Source organism: Lipotes vexillifer, unplaced genomic scaffold (assembly GCF_000442215.2).
Source record: "Lipotes vexillifer unplaced genomic scaffold, Lipotes_vexillifer_v1.1 scaffold853, whole genome shotgun sequence".
Taxonomy (NCBI): Eukaryota; Metazoa; Chordata; class Mammalia; order Artiodactyla; family Lipotidae; genus Lipotes; species Lipotes vexillifer.
This window is the reverse complement of record NW_006792734.1, coordinates 474,915-495,293: the sequence shown is the minus strand read 5'-3', so window position 1 is coordinate 495,293 and position 20,379 is coordinate 474,915. Positions and strand designations below refer to the sequence as shown.

Genomic DNA, 20,379 nt, shown 5'->3' with positions numbered 1-20,379 from the left:
AAGAGCGGACTTAGCTGAGGAAACCTTCCTAGGGGTAGACTTGAGCCGAGTCACACGGGAGTGCCACGGAGGAGAGGCAGCACTGTCTGCTCAGAGCGGCATCAGCAAATACCTGCCCAGCCCATGCAAGAGGGGCCCGTGACCGTGCAGCCTCGCGGTTCCTGCCCGTGTGGACGAGCAGACGGCGTGAAGAGGGAAGAATCCGGCATCCGGAGACTGGGGCTGCTGGGAGAGGCGGGCAACTCGGAGCCAGCTCCGTGAGACATCTGCACCTGGACGGCCTCTGAGGAGGAGGGCAGAGGCTAGAAGGGCTTCGTTTGGTAGAAGTTTCCTGAGATCCCACGAGGAGTCCGGCTCTGAGCGAGGAGGGGGAGCATCCTGTGTCAGCAGCCCTGTGCACGTGTGTCTGGGCGGAAGGAACGGCAGGAGATCTGGTCGGGCCCCTGTGGGCTCCGTGCGTGTGGGCAGGTGTCTAGGTCTTGGGCGAGAAGCCAGGCGGCTCTGGGGAGGGGAAGGAGGAGGTCCGGCAGGGAAAGGGAGTGTTGAATAGGCAGGCCCACCCGTGGTATGGTGCAGCTGTGGGCGGGGTGCTGGCGCTGGGCTCCATGGGGCCTGGCCCGGCTCTGCTGCGTGGGTTCGTTCCTTGTCTTCTTTGCCTCCTTCCCAAGGTGTGCCCGCAGCTCAGGTTTCTTCTTGCTTTTTCTCAGGCTGGGAACTAGTTGGGAACTTGGGGCCTCCCCAGCAAGACGGCCCTGCAGGTTCCACACAGGGCGGAGAGCAGAGCAGCTCAGCAACCCCCTGACCCTTGGCAGTACCAGAATTTTCAGGATGAGGGCCCCCTGGGGTGCAGGGGTGAAAATAAGCACCTGATTCTTCTGGCTGTGGTTCTAGTCAGGACGCATCTTCCTCGGTCAGCAACTGGGCAGCCTGAGCGGCCATGGGGAGAAAGCCAGGGAGAGGGTGGCCAGGAGCCCTGGGGGAGGAAGAGCTGCCCCCTGAACAGCCCGAGAATTCCAGAAGAACGGCTCCAGGAGCGGTGTCCGGCAGCCTGCTGTCGTTGCAGGGGATTCTGATCACTCTCCACAGGTAGTGGCTTGGACTAGCGTCTAATTTTAAGGCCAGTTTTGATCTGCCTTTTTTTAATTCCCCTCTTCATGTGCACTCAAATCCAGCTGGCGGTTCTGGTTCAGGCTAGGCCCCGGCCCTCCACTGCAGGGAGAGCTGAGAAGTCCCAGGCCCTGGGTGCTGTGGGGCTGCAGTTCCTCTCCACAGTGCTCTTCCAGCTCCAGGAGCCCCAGGAGTGCCTGTGGGCACCTGAGTAGAGAGCTGGGTGGGGACAGAGGGCCAGGGTAGTTCCCATCCTTCTCTGCCTTTAGAGGGAGTCCCCCAGGCTCGGCAAGATTCTGGTGATCCATCTAGAAGGCATAGAGAAGAGACTTGAGCAGATCAGATCCAAGGAGGCAGCTAAGGGGCACGCTTCCAGATTGGAGGGGAGAACATCTCCCTAGGAAATCGGCCCCATGTGGCAGGGAAGCAGGGGACGCTCACCAGCCCTGGACGAGGTGAGGGTGACTGTGGTCCAGAAGGAGCAGGGGAAAGGCAGGTTTGCTCTACGTCGTCTGCAAAGAAGTCGGCATTTAATGGGCCACACCGGCCAGCGTCTCACAGCTGTCCCTGTCTGCGTCCTCCCGGCCTGGTCCTGTGTTTGGAGAAATGCACAAAGGCGGGAGGAGTGAGCATGTGCCGGCACTCAGGCGGTTGTTGGGGGTGGCCCAGAGACACACAGGTCTGAGCTGGGCGCATCTCCTTGCTGTACAGGCGGGAGAACGAGGCCCAGACAGGGCAATAACCTGGCCCGTGTCCCTGCACCAGTCGGTGATCATGGTTACCTAGCTGTTGCCATTTATGCCACGCCCAGAGTGCTCAGGACAGAAACGCGGGCTCGGAGCTCCTACCCTCCCTCAGTCCCTCTATCCACCCGTCAGTCCTCAGGTCCTGTCCCGCGCCTGCTGACCATCTCCTGAATCCCCCGCTTCCCTCCTGCCCCGACACCACCGCCATGCTCCCCTGGGTCACTGCGGCAGCCCCCAGCTGTCTGGCTGCTTCTGGCCCTGCCTTCTCCAGGCCATCCCTCGCCCAGCCGGTGACCTTCCTCATACACAGGCTGCCTTGCTTTAACCCTTTGTTATCCTCGGCATCAAGGTCAGCCTCCCTGACCTTCCTCACAGGACCCTTCCTAGTCTGGCCCATGCCCGCCGCCCATCTCATGTCCAGCCGGGCTGGACTGCACTCAGTTCCCCAGGCCAGGTGCGCTGTGGCCCACCTCTGCTCTTCACCACCTGAGTCTTCACATTGGGGCTCACATACCAGTTTCTCCAGGAAGGCTTCCTTGAACCCCTCAAGACTGGGTGAGGAGCCTCTCTTTGGGGGTCTTAAAACTCCTCATTGCTGTGCCATCCTGTCTCTTATCACCCAGAATTGTGATCGCCTGTTGGCTGGTCTGCATCCTTCCCAGACACTAAGCTCCACGAAGGTAGGAATCATAGTTGTCTTTCCTGTTTATTGTTGTATCCCAGGGCCTAGAATGGTGTCTAGCACATAGTAGGTTTTCAGTAAGTATTTCTTCAATTAATAAATGTGCCAGGCTCTCGCCTGGCACTTCACCTTAAGCCTCAAAGAGATCTCATTCTCTCAGGTTTACAGGTGACCACACTCAGAGAGTTAAGTAACTGGCTGGAGGCCCTACCTCTGCGAAGGGGCAGCCCTGAGACTGCAGCCCAGGCCTGACTCCACAGCCCCTGCTCTGAATCCCTGTGCTTGTTGAATGGAACTGCAGGTCTGCCGTCTCCGCTGGACCCCCTGGCATGTTTAGAGACCGGGAGGGGCCTCAGTCCCAGCAACCCATGCACAGGGAGCTGCCGAGATTCCAGGCCATCTTTGAGGAGTTGTTTCTTTTCTGAGCCAGACGGTTCTGATAACCCCCTGGTAATGTTGCTGTTTGATTCAGCCTAGGTCAACTGCGATCTGAGCTGGCCTGTCAGGAGGACAGCTTGTTTTGTGGAATTTCTTCTTCTTTCGTTCTTTAAAAGAAAGAAAACAGCAAAGACAGCGCAGTGGAGTGCCAGGCTGCGGGGCTTCGGGGCACGGAAGGCAGCCAGCCGTGAGGGGACGCTGGCAGGCCAGGAACAAGCTGGGTGTTTGGGTGGGCTGGAGGCCAGGCCTGTGTGGCTCAGGTGTGCTCTTTACAGATGACCTCTAATGCTGCCGCCCCGCCCCGCCCCGCCCCACACACGGCCCCCATGCTGCCCTTGCGTGAGGGGAGGCTTAAAGAGCCCCAGAGTCTTTCTGCATCTGGGCCACCACGGAGCTGCAGGAGGCCCACACAGCACAGAAGGCAGAGGTGAAGGCATGGCTGCCTCCGGGCCAGCCCCGGGGTGAAGGAGGAGGCTGGCCCAGCCCGCCATCCAGGGCCTCTTTCCTGTGCTGAGCACGTTGGTTGTGCCATCACCGCCCCCAAAGGCGAGGCTCTGAGGGGCCCAAGAGCATGAACTAAACCGGGCCAGCCGCTGGGGGAATGGTCAGAATGAGCCCAGGATGGGGGTGGTCTTCCTTCATCCGTCCTGGACTCTGTCAGCTTGTCACCATACACAGATGGTGGCTCATAAACGCCCACCACAGCCCACAAGCAGGGCAGGGCTCTTGGGATGTGAGGGGCACAGGGAGGTGAACGCCTGCTCCCTTTCTCTCTGACTTCACTGCAGGGCCAGGGCTGGGGATGGGACTCTCTGACACTGGTCCCAAGTCACTGTCCCTTGCAGAGAGGCTGGAAAGGGGTGGAGCCTTGGGGGCAAACCTAGATATTCTCTCTCCAGAGCACACACCCCTTCTCCGAACCATCCTGCAGGGACCCCACTGAGCCTCCTTTTGTCCTCAGCCTGAACTTCCAAGTGACAATAGTTTCTTTGCCTACTTGACCTCATGCAGGAGGATTCAGAATGCTTGAATAATTTAAGTCTCATGGGGATGGCCCTTTGTCCACATGAAGACATTGCGGCCACACAGATGAAGCATGGACTCTGGAGGGTTTCAGTGTTTGTTTTGAGAGAATTTGGGAGCGGCTGCTTCTGTGGCCTCCCTTTCTTACCCTGAGCTCCTTTGGCTGGCAGGATGCCCGCCTCCCGCATTGCCAGAGAGACTTCCCTGCCCAGAGCCAAGGTGAGCCGTCCCCAGTGTGGTGACTACTTGTCCCATCCTAAATGGTTCCTGCGGGACAGAGGTCTCTGTGTGATTCACCTTTGTGTCCTCAGTGCCCTGCACACTCTAGGCCCCTGGGATGGGTCCCTGCGGTTGGGTTCCGAAGGCTGTTGGGGTCCTGGGATTGTGTGCAGGGGTGGGGGGTTTGCAGAGAGCATCATCCTTGGGTGGTTAAACTGACTAGATGACGGCAAGTGAAGAACAGGCAGCAAGGGCTGACCTAAGTATTTTCAGGGAAAGAACTGATGTACTATGACCCTAAAAAAGTGTGTGTTTTTCCTTGGTCAGAATCTGGAAAAGCATGAGACAAAAGCCGAGGCTGCCATCTTGCTGGTGTGGGAGGGGCCTCAGGAGCTTTGTGGTGCCCGGGCATGTGAGCTGTTACGTCTCAGCTGGGTGATCTTGTGCAAGTTGCTTCCACTCTCTGTGTTCCTGGGTGACCTCTATAGGTTTTTTCACCCACGGGATTTTGGTTCCAGGGCCAGAGCCACGACTGAAACCAGGCTTCCTGCCTCTAAGAGCACCTGGGGCAGGGAGCACGCTGGCTCACTCCTGCTATCCTTCTACCCTTACATAGCCCGCTCCACGGCTGGAACTGGCCTGACGAAATTCAGACCCCACCCCCAGTCTTGGTGTGTGGAATCCCCTATCCTGTCTTCTGCTCCACCAACCAGACCTCCCCTGAGAATCCATTCTCTGAGTTCTTTCTCACTCCAGCTCTGAACTTGGTGAGAGCACAGGAGATTGAGAGCCCACCCTGTAGGCTCCACACCTTCATGGGCCCCTCTGGGAGCGCAGCACTGAGCAGGGAGCGCACCTCCTCCTGCCCCGCAGCCTCACCTCTGGGCTTAGCCGCACAGGAGGGCTGTGTGACCATAAGCACATTGCTTAACCTCTCTGAGCCTTCATTTCCTCATCCGTACTGACCATAGATGTAGTCGTGAGGGATTGAGAGAATGTACGTAAAGCTGAGTAAGGGCTGCACGAGTGAGGGCAACTCCTCTTCCTCCTCATTATTTCGGGTGCGGCGCTTGGTCTGTACCAGGCTTTGAACAGACATTTACTGAAGACTTAGGGATATGGGTGAGGAGGAGTTGATGAGGACAGAGGCCTCTGGTGCTGGGGAAACTGGAAGAGAGACCCCAGGGGTCATCTCAGTGGGGCAGGGGTGGGAACTGAGCCACAGAGAATCCACACTGCTTCCCACTGAAGGTGACGTGTGTCTTTTGGCTTCCATCATCTCGTCTGATGGGATTATCTTACCTGCGTTGTCTCATAAAATCCTCACAACAACCCTGTTTCCATACAGGAAGACTGAAGCACAAAGCACTTTAGCACCTTGTGCAGGGTAGTGAGCAGAGCACCAGGATTTGAACGTAGACTGTCTGCCTCAGAACCTCTTAATCCCGTCACGCGCCGGCACTTTTTTTCAAGTCAGCGGACAGCTACTACGTACCTGCCTCCCCCTCCACCCCAGACTGACCGCTAATCCCTGGGGATGGAAGGCAGCATACCTGGGCCCTCCCTCCTGGCACCATAAGCGCCCTGCTTCCAGGAAGCATCTCCCCAGCGGCCCCCCAGGACTGTGCAACATGAGAAGGCTCAGCAAATATTATTAGCATAAAAATTTGCAAGTGGCCGTGCCACCTATTTCATGGCCATTTTCATGATAAAATAGCACTGCTACTCATGTGGTTTTCATTTCTTTATAAAATTTTTAAAAATACCTCTTTTTTCCCCTCTGAGTATGATCGTCGGGCCAGCAGCATCAGCATTACCTGGGAGCTTGTCAGAAATGCAGCATCTGAATGAGAATCTGCATTTTAACAAGATCCCAGGTGAGTCCCTGGCCTGGTGACATCTGAGAAGTGCTGTTGCCCGTGATAGGCTCCCGTGGGGCAGGGCCTGTGTCTGGCCCGTCGCTGTCCCCCCACGGTGCCTTGCCATGTGCCTGACAGGTGAGAGGAGATCCCCAGTGTTTGTGTCAACATGCCGATCACTTGTTTTACCCGTGACCGAGACCCACGCCACAGTGTGTGGGACGGCGAGCAGGGGCAGGCAGAGGTCAGCTGAGATGAAGTGGGACAGCTCACAGACTGCTGCTGGGCTTGGGAAGTAACACATTTTCCTGGAGCTCGGTTGCCTTTGTGCCCGGCTCAGCCACACCAGGGTGAAGGACACCGGGCTGGACTGGTGGTGAGCTTAATTCGGGCCCAAGATTAAATTCCACCCGTGGTCCTCCCCATCACCCTTACTGCACACGCCTACGCTCTGCTCACTGCCCCGGAAAACACCCGGCATGTGTCCTGGGCACTTCTCTCCCGTGTCCCCTAGTGCCACGGGGCTGTTGGGAGCAGTGAGCCAGTTCTGAAGGTGACTCTCTCTGGCTTTGTCTTCACCCTGATGAAAGTCCCTCCCTCAGCCCGACTTCTGGGAAAGGGCAGGATTGTGGAGCTGAGCTGGGGCCTCCTGCACGTGGGTTGTGACCAGCGCAGCCTGCTGGCTGCACGCCCTGCAGTCTCCTGGTTGGTCCCAGGGCTCACACCAGATTTCAGCTGCTCCCTAGCAGTGATGTACAAGCCCCGCTACTTGGAAGCTAGGGGCTCTTCCAGAGCCAGCGCTGGGAAGGGCACTGTCCACAGGGTTGTGGGCACCACTGGGTCAGGTTACCATCTGCGGCTCTTCATGGCTCACCTTTGTCACACCCGCATCTCATCACAGGTGTGGATTCTAGAGCTCATGGGACCACCTTTTCTCCCTTGCCTTCTCTGTCCTCACCCTGGAGGAGACCTGGCTCCCCCGGGGGGAAGACCCGCGTGGCCCCAGCTCACAGGGTCCAGGGCGTACTGTCTCCCAACTGCCTTTCTGAACTGTTGTTCCACCACCTTCATCAACATTCTCCTCTTTTAAATTTCTGCTATCTGACCTTACAGTCCCTTATTCTTTTGTTCATTCATTCTTTAATCCATTCATCCATCCATTCATTTGAAACTTAGCAGTTCTCACGGGTGTGCTGGGAATCAAATGCCCATGCTAGGCTCTCAGGCCATAAAGGTGAATAAGGCATACCCTGGTTATCAATCCAGAGGTTCCTCACGCCCTCGCTACTCCAGCAAATTCTTCCATTCATCTTTTATTGATTCCTTATTGCATTTCCGAGGGGCCCTCATAGACGATTTCTCTTTCTCAGGCCCTTCTTGTACCCCAGCTCCTCTATCTCCAGAGATGACTTCACCTCTTACCTTCCCAGGATTTAGAGTTGACCAAAAATGAGCTTTTAAAATACCCCTTGCTCCCACCTCAGAGCCACTGCACCTTCTTACTTCTGTCCCTCCTTCAGGCTCAGATGCGTCCCAGGATTTTCCTCTTCTTGGTAAACTCTTCTGCCTGGCTCCTCTGACCTTGGGCAAATGTTTTATATCTTCCTATCACACTTATCTATAAAATGGAGATAACAGTTCTTATCTCATGGGTTTGTTACAAACGTTAAATGAGAACTTAAAATGGCCTGGCACACAGTACTCACTAAATATTAGCCATTATCATGATTATTGTTCCTCAGAGCGCCACCCTGCCATTCATCCTGTTTCCTTTCTCTTCAGTCTGGCACATGCATCCCTTTCCCTTGGCATGTGGCTTCGCTTCCCTCTCTGTAAATACGTTTCCCTCTGCCCTCTCTTTGCTGCCAGTGTATCTGCCTGCCCTGCCTCTGCTCCCCCTGCTCTTGTGTCCCCGGGGCCAAGTGTCTGGCCTCTTAGGCTCCATCACTCACCTCTCAAAGGTCTCGGGCACCTCCTGCAGCATTTGTAGGCCTTCATTCTCTACGGCTTTCAACACCGTCACATTCCAGGCATGTGGTGAGGTGCTGGGGGGCAGTTTAGACTGCCGGGGCGGGGGGGAAACCAGGGGAGCCAGGAAAGACTGACAATCTGGAAAATAAGGAGAGGTGGGCCCCAGAGACTCCCAAGGGGCCGACTGGCAGCTTCCATGGGGATGTGGTCAGAGAGGATCTATCTCAGCTCCCTGTCCCTGGAGGAGACTGCCTTTTTTTTTTTTTTTTTTTTAATTTTATTTAGTTGATAAACAGTGATGTGTTCATTTCTGCTGCACAGCAAAATGATTCAGTTATACATATATATACATTCTTTTTCATATTCTTTTCCATTATGGTCTATCACAGGGTATTGAATAGTTCCCTGTGCTATACAGTAGTTGAATATAGTTCCCTGTGCTATACAGTAGGACCTTGTTGTTTTATCCATCCTATGTATAATAGTTTGCGTTTGCGAATCCCAAGCTCCCAGTCCCTCTCCATCTCCTCCTCCCCCTTGGCAACAAGAAGTCTGTTCTCTCTGTCTGTGAGTCTCTGTTTCATAGATAAATTCGTTTGTGTCATATTTTAGGTTCCACACGTATGTGATATCATATGGTATTTGTCTTTCTCTTTCTGACTTCACTTAGTATGATAATCTCTATGTCCACCCTTGTTTCTGCAAATGGCATTAGTTCATTCTTTTTTATGGCTAAGTAGTATTCTATTGTATATATGTACCACATCTTTATCCATTCATCTGTTGATGGACATTTAGGTTGTTTCCATGTCTTGGCTGTTGTGAATAGTACTGCTGTGAACATAGAGGTGCATGTATCTTTTTGAATTATAGTTTTGTCTGGATGTATACCCAGGAGTGGAATTGCTGGATCATATGGCAACTCTATTTTTAGTTTTTTGAGGAACCTCCATACTGTTTTCCATAGTGGCTGCACCTACTTACATTCACACCAGCAGTGTGGGAGGGTTCCCTTTTCTCCATACCCTCTAGCATTTGTTATTTGTAGATTTTTTAATGATGGCCATTCTGACCAGTATGAGGTGATACCTCATTGTTATTTTTATTTGCATTTATCTAATAATTAGCTACGTTGAGCATCTTTTCATGTGCCTGTTGGCCATCTGTACGTCTTCTTTGGAGAAATGTCTCTCTGGATCTTGTGCCCATTTTTTGATTGGGTTATTTGTTTTTCTGTTATTGAGTTGTATGAGCTGTTTGTATATTTTGGAAATTAAGCCCTTGTTGGTCTCATCGCTTGCAAATATTTTCTCCCAGTCCATAGGTTCTCTTTTCATTTTGTTTATGGTTTCCTTTTCTGTAGAAAAGCTTGTAAGTTTGATTAGGTCCCATTTGTTTGTTTTTGCTTTTATTTCTATTGCGTTGGGAGACTGACCTAAGAAAACATTGGTATGATTATGTCAGAGAATGTTTTGCCTGTGTTCTAAGAGTTTTATGGTGTCATGTTTTATAATTCTTTACGCCATTTTGAGTTTATTTTTGTGTATGGTGTGAGGGTGTGTTCTAACTTCATTGATTTACATCCGGCTGTCCAACTATCCCAACACTACTCGTTGAAGAGACTGTTTTTTTTTTTTTTCCATTGTATATTCTTGCCACCCTTGTCGAAGATTAACTGACCGTAGGTGTGTGAGTTTATTTCTGGGCTCTCTATTCTGTTCCATTGATCCATATGTCTGTTTTCTGTGCCAGTGCCATGCTGTTTTGATTACTGTAGCTTTGTAGTATTGTCTGAAGTCTGGGAGTCTTATGCCTCCTGCTTTGTTCTTTTCCCTCAGAATTGCTTTGGCAATTCTGGGTCTTTTATGGTTTCATATAAATTTTAGGATTGCTTGTTCTAGTTCTGTGAAAAAAAAAAGTCATGGGTAATTTGATAAGAATCACATTAAATCTGGAGGAGTACGCCTTCTGGTGGCAAGGTGCACAGAAGGGGGAGCCAAGTGGCTATCTCAGTTAGTTAGGGCTTGAGGAACCCTGAGGCCAAGGTGAAGCTCTTATCACGGCTGTTGAAATTATTGAGGGTGCCCTAGGGATGGAGCAGAGGAGAAGAGGGTATGGGTGGTGGGCAGAGGTGACGAGCAGGGAGGCGAGGAGGCAGCTAGACTGATGGTGTGGCTGCGGTGCATGGTTGGGGGACAGCTCTGGAAGGGTGTGTCGGGGGAGGCAGCGTGCATCCCTGCAGTCTGGGGGAGTGACAGCAGGATTGGTTTCTACTTGGGGAGGGAGGGCTGGAGATACTTAGTGCCGTCTGGGGTGTCATTCTCTCATGATCCGTGTTTGTTCAAATGGGAGGCAGAGAATGGGCAGTCGCTGTCTGTAAGAGGGTTTGGAGGGCAGCACCTGGGGAGAGAAGGCCTGGAGGCCCACTGGATTGGATGGGAATGAAGGGATGAAGGAGGAAGGCTGGGGGCACTTCGGGCACCTGGGACACAGGGCTGGGGGATATGGGGTTAAAGTGCACACGGTGGGCCTGCAGGTCCAGCTGGAGGTCAGTGCAGCTCCTCAGGGGGCCCCATGGCCCGCGTCAGTGTGGGGGACAGGCGGCTCGGCTACTCAGAGGTCCTACCTGTGTCCTCACTCCTCATCCTCCATTCCCTAAGTGTCTGTCAGCACGCTCCAGAAATCTGTCCTGCCTCCTTTGCACTGTGCTCGTGACACACTGTGTCCAGCTCCCTGCTGGGCATCTGTTCGAGACTGAACGGGGTCACTCCCCTCTGCATCCTCCCAGCTCCGCCGTGCTGTTGGCGGCTCCGCCACCCCTGTAGTAGCCTAGGCCTGAAGCCCCTCCGAGCTCCGTCTGCCTGGCTGAACCCTGCAATGCCTCTTCCTCCATCATCTCTGTCCCTTGTGCCTCTCCCAGTTCCTTGCCATGCAGCCCTCCAGGGCCCAGCCCAGTGCCAGCACCTCAGTGCTCTAGAGCCATTTGTCAGATTGAGTGGTGATGGGTTCCCCAGCCCCACCTACCTGTTCACAGCTCTAGGACAGCAGGTGTGGGAGGAAAGCCGAGACATCCGGTGGGCTGGGGAACGGCGGGAGGGCCAGGGATGGGTATGGATGCTTTAGGGAGGGGCATCCCACCCCTCCTGAGGGCACGGGGGAGCGGCTGGCGCCCTGGTGGTGCTGTGCCAGGGGAGGCCTCAGGTCCACTGAAGCCGCCCATAGGGCTCCAGAGCAAAGGAGGACTGGGGGCGTTCGGAGAGCTGTCCTGCAGCAGGTCAGAGCCTTGCCGGCAGGGGTATTCACACTCCATGATTCCAGTGCTCTGCCAGGTTTTAGAGTCCCACAGAGGTGGACGGATCATAGCCGGTGCTGCTTTGGTAATGAGACAGACAGTCATTCCAGACTCCCTGGAGCAGGAAGCCGTGTCTAAACAAAAACCTGCAGATGCCTGGCTGGTGGACGAGGGCTGGTCCCTGAGATACCACCACACCCTGAGAAGAGCCTGGGCAGGAAGGGCGTCTGCCTTCGGTGGCTGAGCGCCCATGGTGACAGCCACGACCACTCCTAGGGGCCTGGCGCTGGGCAGGGGCTGGCATGTGTTTGCTCCTGGAGTCCAGGACGGCCCTAAGGGGTGTCTCATCCCCATCCCTACGTGATCGCTGAGCAAACCAAGGCCCTGAGAGGCCCAGGGGCTCACCCCGCTGGGCCCTAGCCCAGGCATCCAGGGTCCAGGCGCAGCCCCCCAGCCCCACCACCGCTGATGTGTTCACACCCAGGTCTCAGCTCCTTGCTGCGCTGCCTGTATCCTGAGGGCAGGGATGTTCCACTCACCTCTCTATGGGTTGGGTCTGTTAAATATCTGAGTGATCTTCTCAGTTCAGTGTGCTCTCTGTTGTTCCTGTTCATCTCATGAAGAACTAGGAGACACGGGAGAGTGGACTTTTGGGCATCTCACTGCTGACTGACCAGTGCCGATGAGGGGCCCGGGTCAGTCCTACCACTGATAACCTGTGTGACTTTGGGAACATTTCTTACCCTCTCTGACCAGCGGAGTCAGAGACCTCCCTGCTTCAGGCCTTGCCAGCAGGAGATCCTAACAAGGGTCAGCTGTGACTCTCGTGGTAAGAAATGCCCTAGGGCAACAGGCAGTTTAAAGCTTCGCGGGGCCCACAGCCCCACGCGGTCCACGCCCTCTCCAGTTTGATACCACAAGACAGTGGTTCCCCTAGAGAATGAAGGGTCAGCGCCCGTCCTGCAGAACCTCAGCCTCAGCCCAAGGCAGGATGGAGAGACAGTGCCACTGCTGTGAAATCATCCCCTAGAACTGTCCCCTGTCACCTCGCAGGACCGGGGCTGGGTGGAACGCTGGGCTGCCTCTGAGCATGGCTCTTCAATCCTGGCCTTTCCTCTCGGACGACTGGAAAACAGTCGAACAACAGCTGATTGGGGCTGGTACACAAGCACGGGCATGAGGGAATTCCAGTCTTTGCTGATTAGACGGCGAGCTTTCCCCGGGTAGAGGCCGGCCTCCCTTGCTCCTTAGAGACTTTGCCCTTGACTCTGAGGCACACTCAAGGGGTGAGCCATGGTGAGATGTGCCGCGTGTGAGGCCGTCCTCGTGAATCCCAGACCTACAACAGGGCCTTCTCAGCCTGAGAACCTATGGCTTGAACTCAGCCTGAGTCGGCACAGGCTTCCAGAACCTTCCTGAGGGGTGTTGTGCAGACTGCCCGGGCCCAGTGTGTGTTCCCATCTTTGCTTCTCCCCTCTTGGAAGTGAAAGTAGAAAACTGAGCCTTAGGAGCTGAGAAAGGCCAACCCAGGCGAAAAAAGTCATGAAGAAACAGGGAGGCAAAAGAGTCTGTGGTTTGGGGTGGTGTGCGGGGAGGAGGAAGGGACGATTCACGGCAACGTGAGTCCTTTTCTGGAGAACGTGAGCTTTAGGTTCTCAGCCAGGGCCTCCGGTTGAGAGACTTGTTGGAGTGACCTTAGCAGTGATCATCAGAGAAAAGACCTGAGGGGGGAGATGGCTCTGCTGTTTCAAAACTATAATACTTCAAACAAACACCCCTTCCTGTAAGGATGGGTTTTCCTCACTAGAACTAGTCCACTAGCTTTTAATAGTCCTTTTTATGATTATTAATTAGGACGTATTCGATATAAAAAATTTAGAAAATGCATCACCCATAACTAGAAGAATGTGCTTGAAGGCTCCTCACTTGTGCTTTCCCAGCAAGCCTCGTCAGCTTCTGGAAGGACTCGGTATTTACAACGGACCATCTGCACGAGGCCCCGTTTTACAGTTAAGTTTATTTCTAAGGGGGAAGAAACCTTATCCCCTCTAGTGTGGGTCTCCAGGTGACCATGGGGGTGGGAACAAGACTCCACACAGGCCCAAATGAAACAATTAGGCAGCACCACATGGCTGGGCTGTGGCCAGGGAGGTTAATCTGAGAAACTTCCGGGAGCTCTCAGAATCGGATTCCTTCATTCATACAGACGTTTCCTGCAGCCTCAGCACATGCCACTGGCAGTGCCCTGTGAATATACATGGTCAGCCCAGGCCCCGTGAGGAAGGCAAGGGTCTGGGGTGCTCTCTGACCACCACGCTCCAAGCCAGCAGCGGCTGCATCACCTGATGGCCTGGTCCCCAGCACCCGTGGCCTTGGGGTCTGCCAACCAAAGTCAGAAATAATATTGAAATCCAAGTGCTGCTCCTTGGAACGTTAGCCTGTGGTGGAATCTGAAGTGGTCAAAGATTAAAGGGACCTCGGAGGTCAGAGGCCCTGGATCCGAGTCGGGGCCCTGCCCCTCCCAACCGAGGGCCTCTGTTCCCTCTGTTAAAATGCAGGCAACAATGTCCCTGCACTGCTGGGACAGGAGTGAGGTAGAGAATTGTAAGAGGGCTTTGCAGCCCGCACGTGCTGCCGCGGCTGTGGAAGTGGGGACCCCGCCCCGTTAGGCCACTCCACGTGGGATCAGAGCCCCTTAACGTGAGTTCTCATCCCTGCCACGTCCCTCTATCACTCTCTACCCCAAGGCTAGCACAGCTCCTCCACAAGAACCAGCTGCTGTGGAAGCCCGAGAAACCCACCATTCCCCTGAGCGGCCGCTCGGTTTTTCTGGGTGCATCTTGGGGTAGTAGGAACACTTTAAATAACGGCAGTAATTTTGTACTTAGAGAATCGTTGGTTCATTTTCAGGCTGTGTTTCTGCTTCAGACACCCAGGCAGCTTGCATTTCCAATTTTCTTTCCCTCCCTTGCTTCTCCTTACAAATCATAATGTACTGATGTACCAGACCTGGTTCTTTCTGGCTCTTTGTTATAAAATGCCTCTTATGTCTTGATTAAGCAGTGGTCCTAGGCAGCATGTTCCCAAAGAGCCACCTAGGTTATGGTCTCTGCCTGGAAGGATTCCACCTACTTCTCTGCCTCTGGCCCTGCCCTCCGGAGCCCAGCAAGTTCGGTGCCAGGTCACTCTTGTGTAGACAAGAAGATCTGGGGGAGCTTCCCTGCCGAGGTTGGTAAGGGTGTCCCGGGGCTGCCAATGGCCCCTGTGCTTCCCAGCTTGCTCAAGGGTCGAAACCTTTCTGAACCTTTCTCAAACATCTGAGCACCCTCTCGTGGGTCCCTGTTCCTCTCCCCCAAAATAGACCTGGCAGCGGTGGATCCAGGGCTCAGAGAAGCAGCAGGTTTTTTTCTCGGCAACTGTCCTGACCTCTTCCTGCCCCTGGTGCCAGATGACATCAAAGGCAACGTAGCCTGAGCTGCACTGACCTTTTCCTCAGTCCTTATCGTCACTTCATGGTTCCTGAGGCGCTGCTGTGCCAGGTGCTGAGGAGGCAGAGGCGATGGCGGTGCTGGGAGACCTCAGAGACGTGACCACCGCGCCCACACCACCAGCACATGCCACGTTCCCCCGCCCGTCCTCTGGGAGGGGAGGACAGAACCGTGGGGGAAGTACAGAAGGACCGGTGGGCTTGATGGGGCATGAGGTGTCCAGGGGCTCCACGAGCACCGGCTCTGCCTCTCCGCTGCCATCTTCTCCTTTCCCCCAGGTCTCTCCTCTCTGGAGAATGAATCCAGTGCCTTGGCAATAGAACAACACTCCCCTTAAAAAAGATAGCGGGAGAGAGAAGCCCTGTACCTAAGGTGACACATAACTTGTAGTCTAAACCCAAACATTTCAATGGATGACCAACCATCCTGGTTTGCCTGAGACTAGGACAGTTTCTCACGACATGGGACAGCTGGTCACCTGCTTTTGAAAATGAAAGTGTACATGACTATTCATTCAATTTGCAATACTTTGATTTTCCTTATGATTTCTTCTTCGGCCAGTGGATTGTTTTAAAGGGGTGTTGCTTAATTTCCAAATATTTGGAAATTTTCTCTATCTGTCTAGTTTATTTCAAGTGCAGTTCCATTTTGCTTAGGGAGCATTCTTTATATGATTTTTAACTTTTTTCAAGGTACTGAGACTTGTTTTGTCCTCCAGCGTATGGTCTATCTTGGTGAATGTTCCATTTGCAGGAGAAAAGAATGTGTGTTCTGCTCTTGTTGAGTAGAGAGTTCCACAGATGTCAACTAGGTCAAGCTGGTTGATAGCTTTATTCAGATCTTCCACATCCTTTGTCTAGTTGCTCTATCAGTTACTGAGAGCAGGGTAATAAAATTTCCAACTAGAATAGTGAGAAAAGAAAAAAGAAAAAAACCTCGCCTGGTTTGAGGGTCCCTCCTCTACCATGCCGTGGTAGCCCAGGTCTATTTGGTAGAATTTTAGCTGGTTTGCAACCTGTTCCTGAAATTAACTATTTGGAAGAAATATGGTAAAATGAACTAACAGTTGTCAAACGGCATTCTAACCCTGCTATGATCCCATCACTGCAGGCTTTAGTGGCTAGAAAGATCTAGCATCTCTGTTTGCTTTGGAAGCTTATTTTTGCCAAGGTTGTTATCACCAAGTAGGCACCAGAGCTCTGTTCCACTCACACTCCAATTATGGTGAAATTCAGACAATGAACCTGTGTATTCCACTTGTAAGAATGTCCAAATGGAATGCTTTACCCTGGCCAGGAGCAAACTCTCGGCCCCCTTGTGATATGCGAGACCTCAAGGAAGCTTTCTCTATTCCCAGACCCGGAGAAATGTGTTGAACTGGAAAATGCATCAGGATGGCCCACCCCGGCTCAGGCCTCTGGTTTTCTTTCCCCTGCACTGCCCACTTCACTGCACAGCTCCTCCCTGTCGTTGGTCGGGAAGCTGCTCTGTGGGAGGCCAGAGGGTGGCATCTCCAGGCCCGGGGCAGAGCTGGTTTTGCTATGCTGCATCCCCCATCCTACGGACTCTAGGGAAGAGGCAAAGCTGGTAAAACAGGTGGGATGGAACCTAATGCAGGACACGCCCCAGCCCACTCCTGCCCTTGCCCACGACAGAGGGCCCTCCGTCTTTCCTCCTTCCTCCAAGTCGAAGGCCCCTCTGCTGTGACGGCATCTCTGCAGGAATGGAGCCTGGGTCTCTCTTTGCCCCTTCCTGTGCCCATTCTGTGCAGGAACTTGCTGTTAAAGAGGCTAGAGAACAGTGTGGCTCATGCTCTAACCTTGTCACCCACGGGGAGGTTTCTGGATCTGACTTCCTGTCTCCAGATGGAAACATAAAGGACCTAGGAGGGGCCCCTTGGCTCTAACATCCAGTGGACTTAGAGCAGATTTCTAAATCTGCCTAGAGAGAAACTGAAATTGAGTGGACCTGCTCTCTAAAATTGCTATAATTCTACTTGGCTGTCCCATAGCCACTTTCACTTGACCCACGGGTGGACCTGAGCTGTTTCAGAAATGCTAGGCATGGGGTTTTAATGAATAAGACTTGTTCTGAAGCAAAAAATGATTTTGATTCAGCCTGTGTTTAGCTCCCTATGTCTTTACCTGATCACCATTCAGAACTGTTTCCCAACTTTTCTCTCTCCTCTCCTTTTCAAGATCACAGACAAAAACAAGGGGGTGGAAAGTTCCACCTAGATTGTTACTAACCTCAGAAGTGGATGCTGGAGCCGGATGCCTGGGTTGAGTCCTTGCATGTGCTGTTTGCTGATTGTGTGACTTTGGGGAAGTCTCTGAACCTCTCTGTGCAGTTTCCTCAGGCGTGAGGTGACATATTACCTCTGAGAACACCCATCTCATAGGATGTAGTGCCTGGTGCTCACGAAGTCTGTACAGATGTGATTGATGGAGATGATGATGTCATCCTCAGGGTGGTGGGAAGAACGTGAGGCTTGGACTTGGGAGACTCAGACCGGCTCTGCCTCTTGCTGGCGGTGTGATATAGATTCTGAGCCTCAGAATGTCTCAGTCCTCGTAGCTGTAAAACGAGTGAAAATGGAACCTCCCTCCTGGCTGGCTGTGAGGACCCAGAGGAACAGGACTGGCAGACTCTTCCCCCCGCCCCCACACACACACGTCAGGCTAAATCTGTTCTCTTTCCCCTTCCCAGGCACACATTCTGGCAGTTCCGTCATGAGAACCCCAACACCCGGGTCGGGGGCCCTCCCCCTGAGGGGCTCCCCGGCTTCAACAGCGGGGTGATGCTGCTTAACCTGGAGGCCATGCGCCAGTCCCCACTGTACGGCCGCCTGCTGGAGCCAGCACAGGTGCAGCAGCTGGCCGACAAGTACCACTTCCGGGGTCACCTCGGGGACCAGGACTTCTTCACCATGATCGGCATGGAGCACCCCGAGCTCTTCCACGTGCTGGACTGTACCTGGAACCGGCAGCTTTGCACCTGGTGGAGGGACCACGGCTACAGCGACGTCTTTGATGCCTACTTCCGGTGTGAGGGCCATGTCCGGATCTACCATGGGAACTGCAACACCCCTATCCCAGAGGCCTAGGCGCCTCCTCGCCTGCCATGGCCTTGGGCTCGGGATCTGGGGAAGGAGAGGGGCGCCTCTCAGACAGGCCCGGGGCAGTGTCTGAACTCCTAGAGAGACACTGCAAGGACGTCCTTGTGATCAGGTGCTGCAGCTCTCCCAGCACGTGTCGCTGTCCTGAAGCCATCCAATGACGACTGGACCCTTTGCCCCCACTGGTGCTCTGGACCCTCTGCCTCCAGGCGTCATGAAGGACAAACACCTAGACCTCTTCCGGTGGGCTAGGAAGCAAGCATTTGAAAAGGAGGAAGAAAAACAAAACGGTGCCCCTTGCCTTCAGCCCCCAAAGAATGGAAATCCTTTTAAGAACTGGGCTTTCTTAGACCAAATATAAACTTATTGTAAATCGACAGGCGAGACAGAGCAAACAGTACTGCCGTAACTCCCAGTGAGCTCTAAATGCGTGAGCCAGGGTTTTAACAACCAGCCCAGAGTTTAAGCATCCAAAGGAATGCTGGCCTTCCACACGCGCGTCCTAGGAGGCTGGGTGGTTAGTCTCACGATGCTCATGGCGCCTGGTGGAGATGTAAAGATCCCACCTCTTTGGGGAGGGCCCTCAGCAGCACCTGTGGCCCACATAAGAAAACTGGTCTCATTATTTTAACCTTCACAGCATTTACCTCCCAACTGCATCACAGAACCTCATTATCCCTTATTCATCTGATCGAGCTCCAGGTGACCAGACTCTGCTCTGAAATCAAATCTGCCATCAAAGAAGAGATTGGCCACCCACAAGGACAGGTGATGGAATTGTCTGGATTGGGAAGACTCATTCCAAAGAGGAGCCCAGCAGTGCCCTAGTGTAACCGTGCAGCTTGGAAGGGGTGTTGCTCTTAGACTTATAAGCATTCTAGTCTCTTTATTTGGAAGAGTAATCCATGTGACTTTATTGCACTAGGTCAGACCCTATACCTTACAAGAAATTAGGCTGTCATTACTTGATTTCTGCTTTAATGAGTTCTCCTGTAAGTGAGCTACAAACACGAAGCCTCTATTGGTCCATTTTGTATAATCCACCTGGGGTCCTCGGGGAAGAAGTGTTATTGGATTTTCATCTTATTTTATTTCAATTTCATTTATTTTATTTTTTTCCACCGTGAGTGAGAATAGCTAATAAATAATCTTTGAGAACACAATGATTTATGCTGTTTGCTCTCTGATCACAGTTTCCGGCTACCTGAAGGATCTGAATCAAGAGTGTGATCGATGTCGTTCAGAGTCTCCCTCCCCACGTGATTAAGCTAATAAGTGTGCGCACAGTGGGTCTCTGGGGCCTCAGGGGGACCACATCTGAGAAGGTTATATTGGGCTCAAAATGGAGAATTATTTCATTTCAGGTATTGACAGGCCAGTCTAATTCTGGGAGCAAAACGCTCCACCGCATCCCTTCTCATCTGCTTACCCCAACTGTCCGCCTACATCATCCCCTGATGAAACGGAACACATGTCTCTCCTAACTCTCAGCTGTGACAGAACAGGTCTGTCCTCTTAGGGACTTGATTTCCTATTTATTGCTACCAATTATTATTATTTTTTAGTGGTTTTTGAGAGCCGGTAATCTTATTTATTTTATTTTATTTTAATTAATTAATTAATTAATTTATTTGCTGTGTTGGGTCTTGTGGCTGCATGCAGGCTTTCTCTGGTTGCAGCGAGTGAGGGGCTACTGTTCATTGCAGTGTGTGGGCTTCTCATTGCAGTGGCTTCTCTTGTTGCGGAGCATGGGCTCTGGGTGCACGGGCTTCAGTAGTTGTGGCTTGTGGGATCTAGAGCACAGCCTCAGTAGTTGTGGTGCACGGGCTTAGTTGCTCCGTGGCATGTGGGACATTCCTGGACCAGGGATGGAACCCGTGTCCCCTGCACTGGCAGGTGGATTCTTAACCACTGTGCCACCAGGTAAGTCCAATTGCTACCAATTATTGAATGTCTGCTGTGTGGCAAGCATTGTATTATGTGTGATAGTGACACACTATCACTGATACTTGTGAAAACCTCATTAAGTAATTCAGATTCTAAAATTTATTGTAATAAAATAAGAGATGTGGACAGAGTCACTGTTTATCACAGCCTTTTTTATAATAGAAAAAAATTGGGAGCAACAAAATGCTGAATAGGGGAGTGGATAAATAATGTGTGTTATAGCCATATAATGGAATACTTTAGGCATTAAAAACCATATTTTTGGGTAGGAGGCAAAGATGGCGGAAGAGTAAGACACGGAGATCACCTTCCTCCCCACAGATACACCAGAAATACATCTACATGTGGAACAACTCCTACAGAACACCTACTAAACGCTGGCAGAAGACCTCAGACCTCCCAAAAGGCAAGAAAGCCCCCACGTACCTGGGTAGGGCAAAAGAAAAAAGAATAAACAAGAGACAAAAGAATAGGGATGGGACCTGCACC

At 52.8% G+C, this 20,379-nt stretch overlaps 1 protein-coding gene across 1 annotated transcript in view; it reads left to right on the top strand.

The window, feature by feature from the left end:
* The window catches only part of XXYLT1 (xyloside xylosyltransferase 1), a 195,702-nt gene extending 176,599 nt beyond the window's left edge, over window positions 1–19,103 (top strand). The window contains exon 4 of the mRNA XM_007465848.1: window positions 17,535–19,103. Coding sequence (XP_007465910.1) covers window positions 17,535–17,931 — 397 coding nt within the window. The 3' untranslated portion in view covers window positions 17,932–19,103. The remainder of the gene's footprint in view (window positions 1–17,534) is intronic.
* The last annotated feature ends 1,276 nt before the right edge of the window (window positions 19,104–20,379 follow it).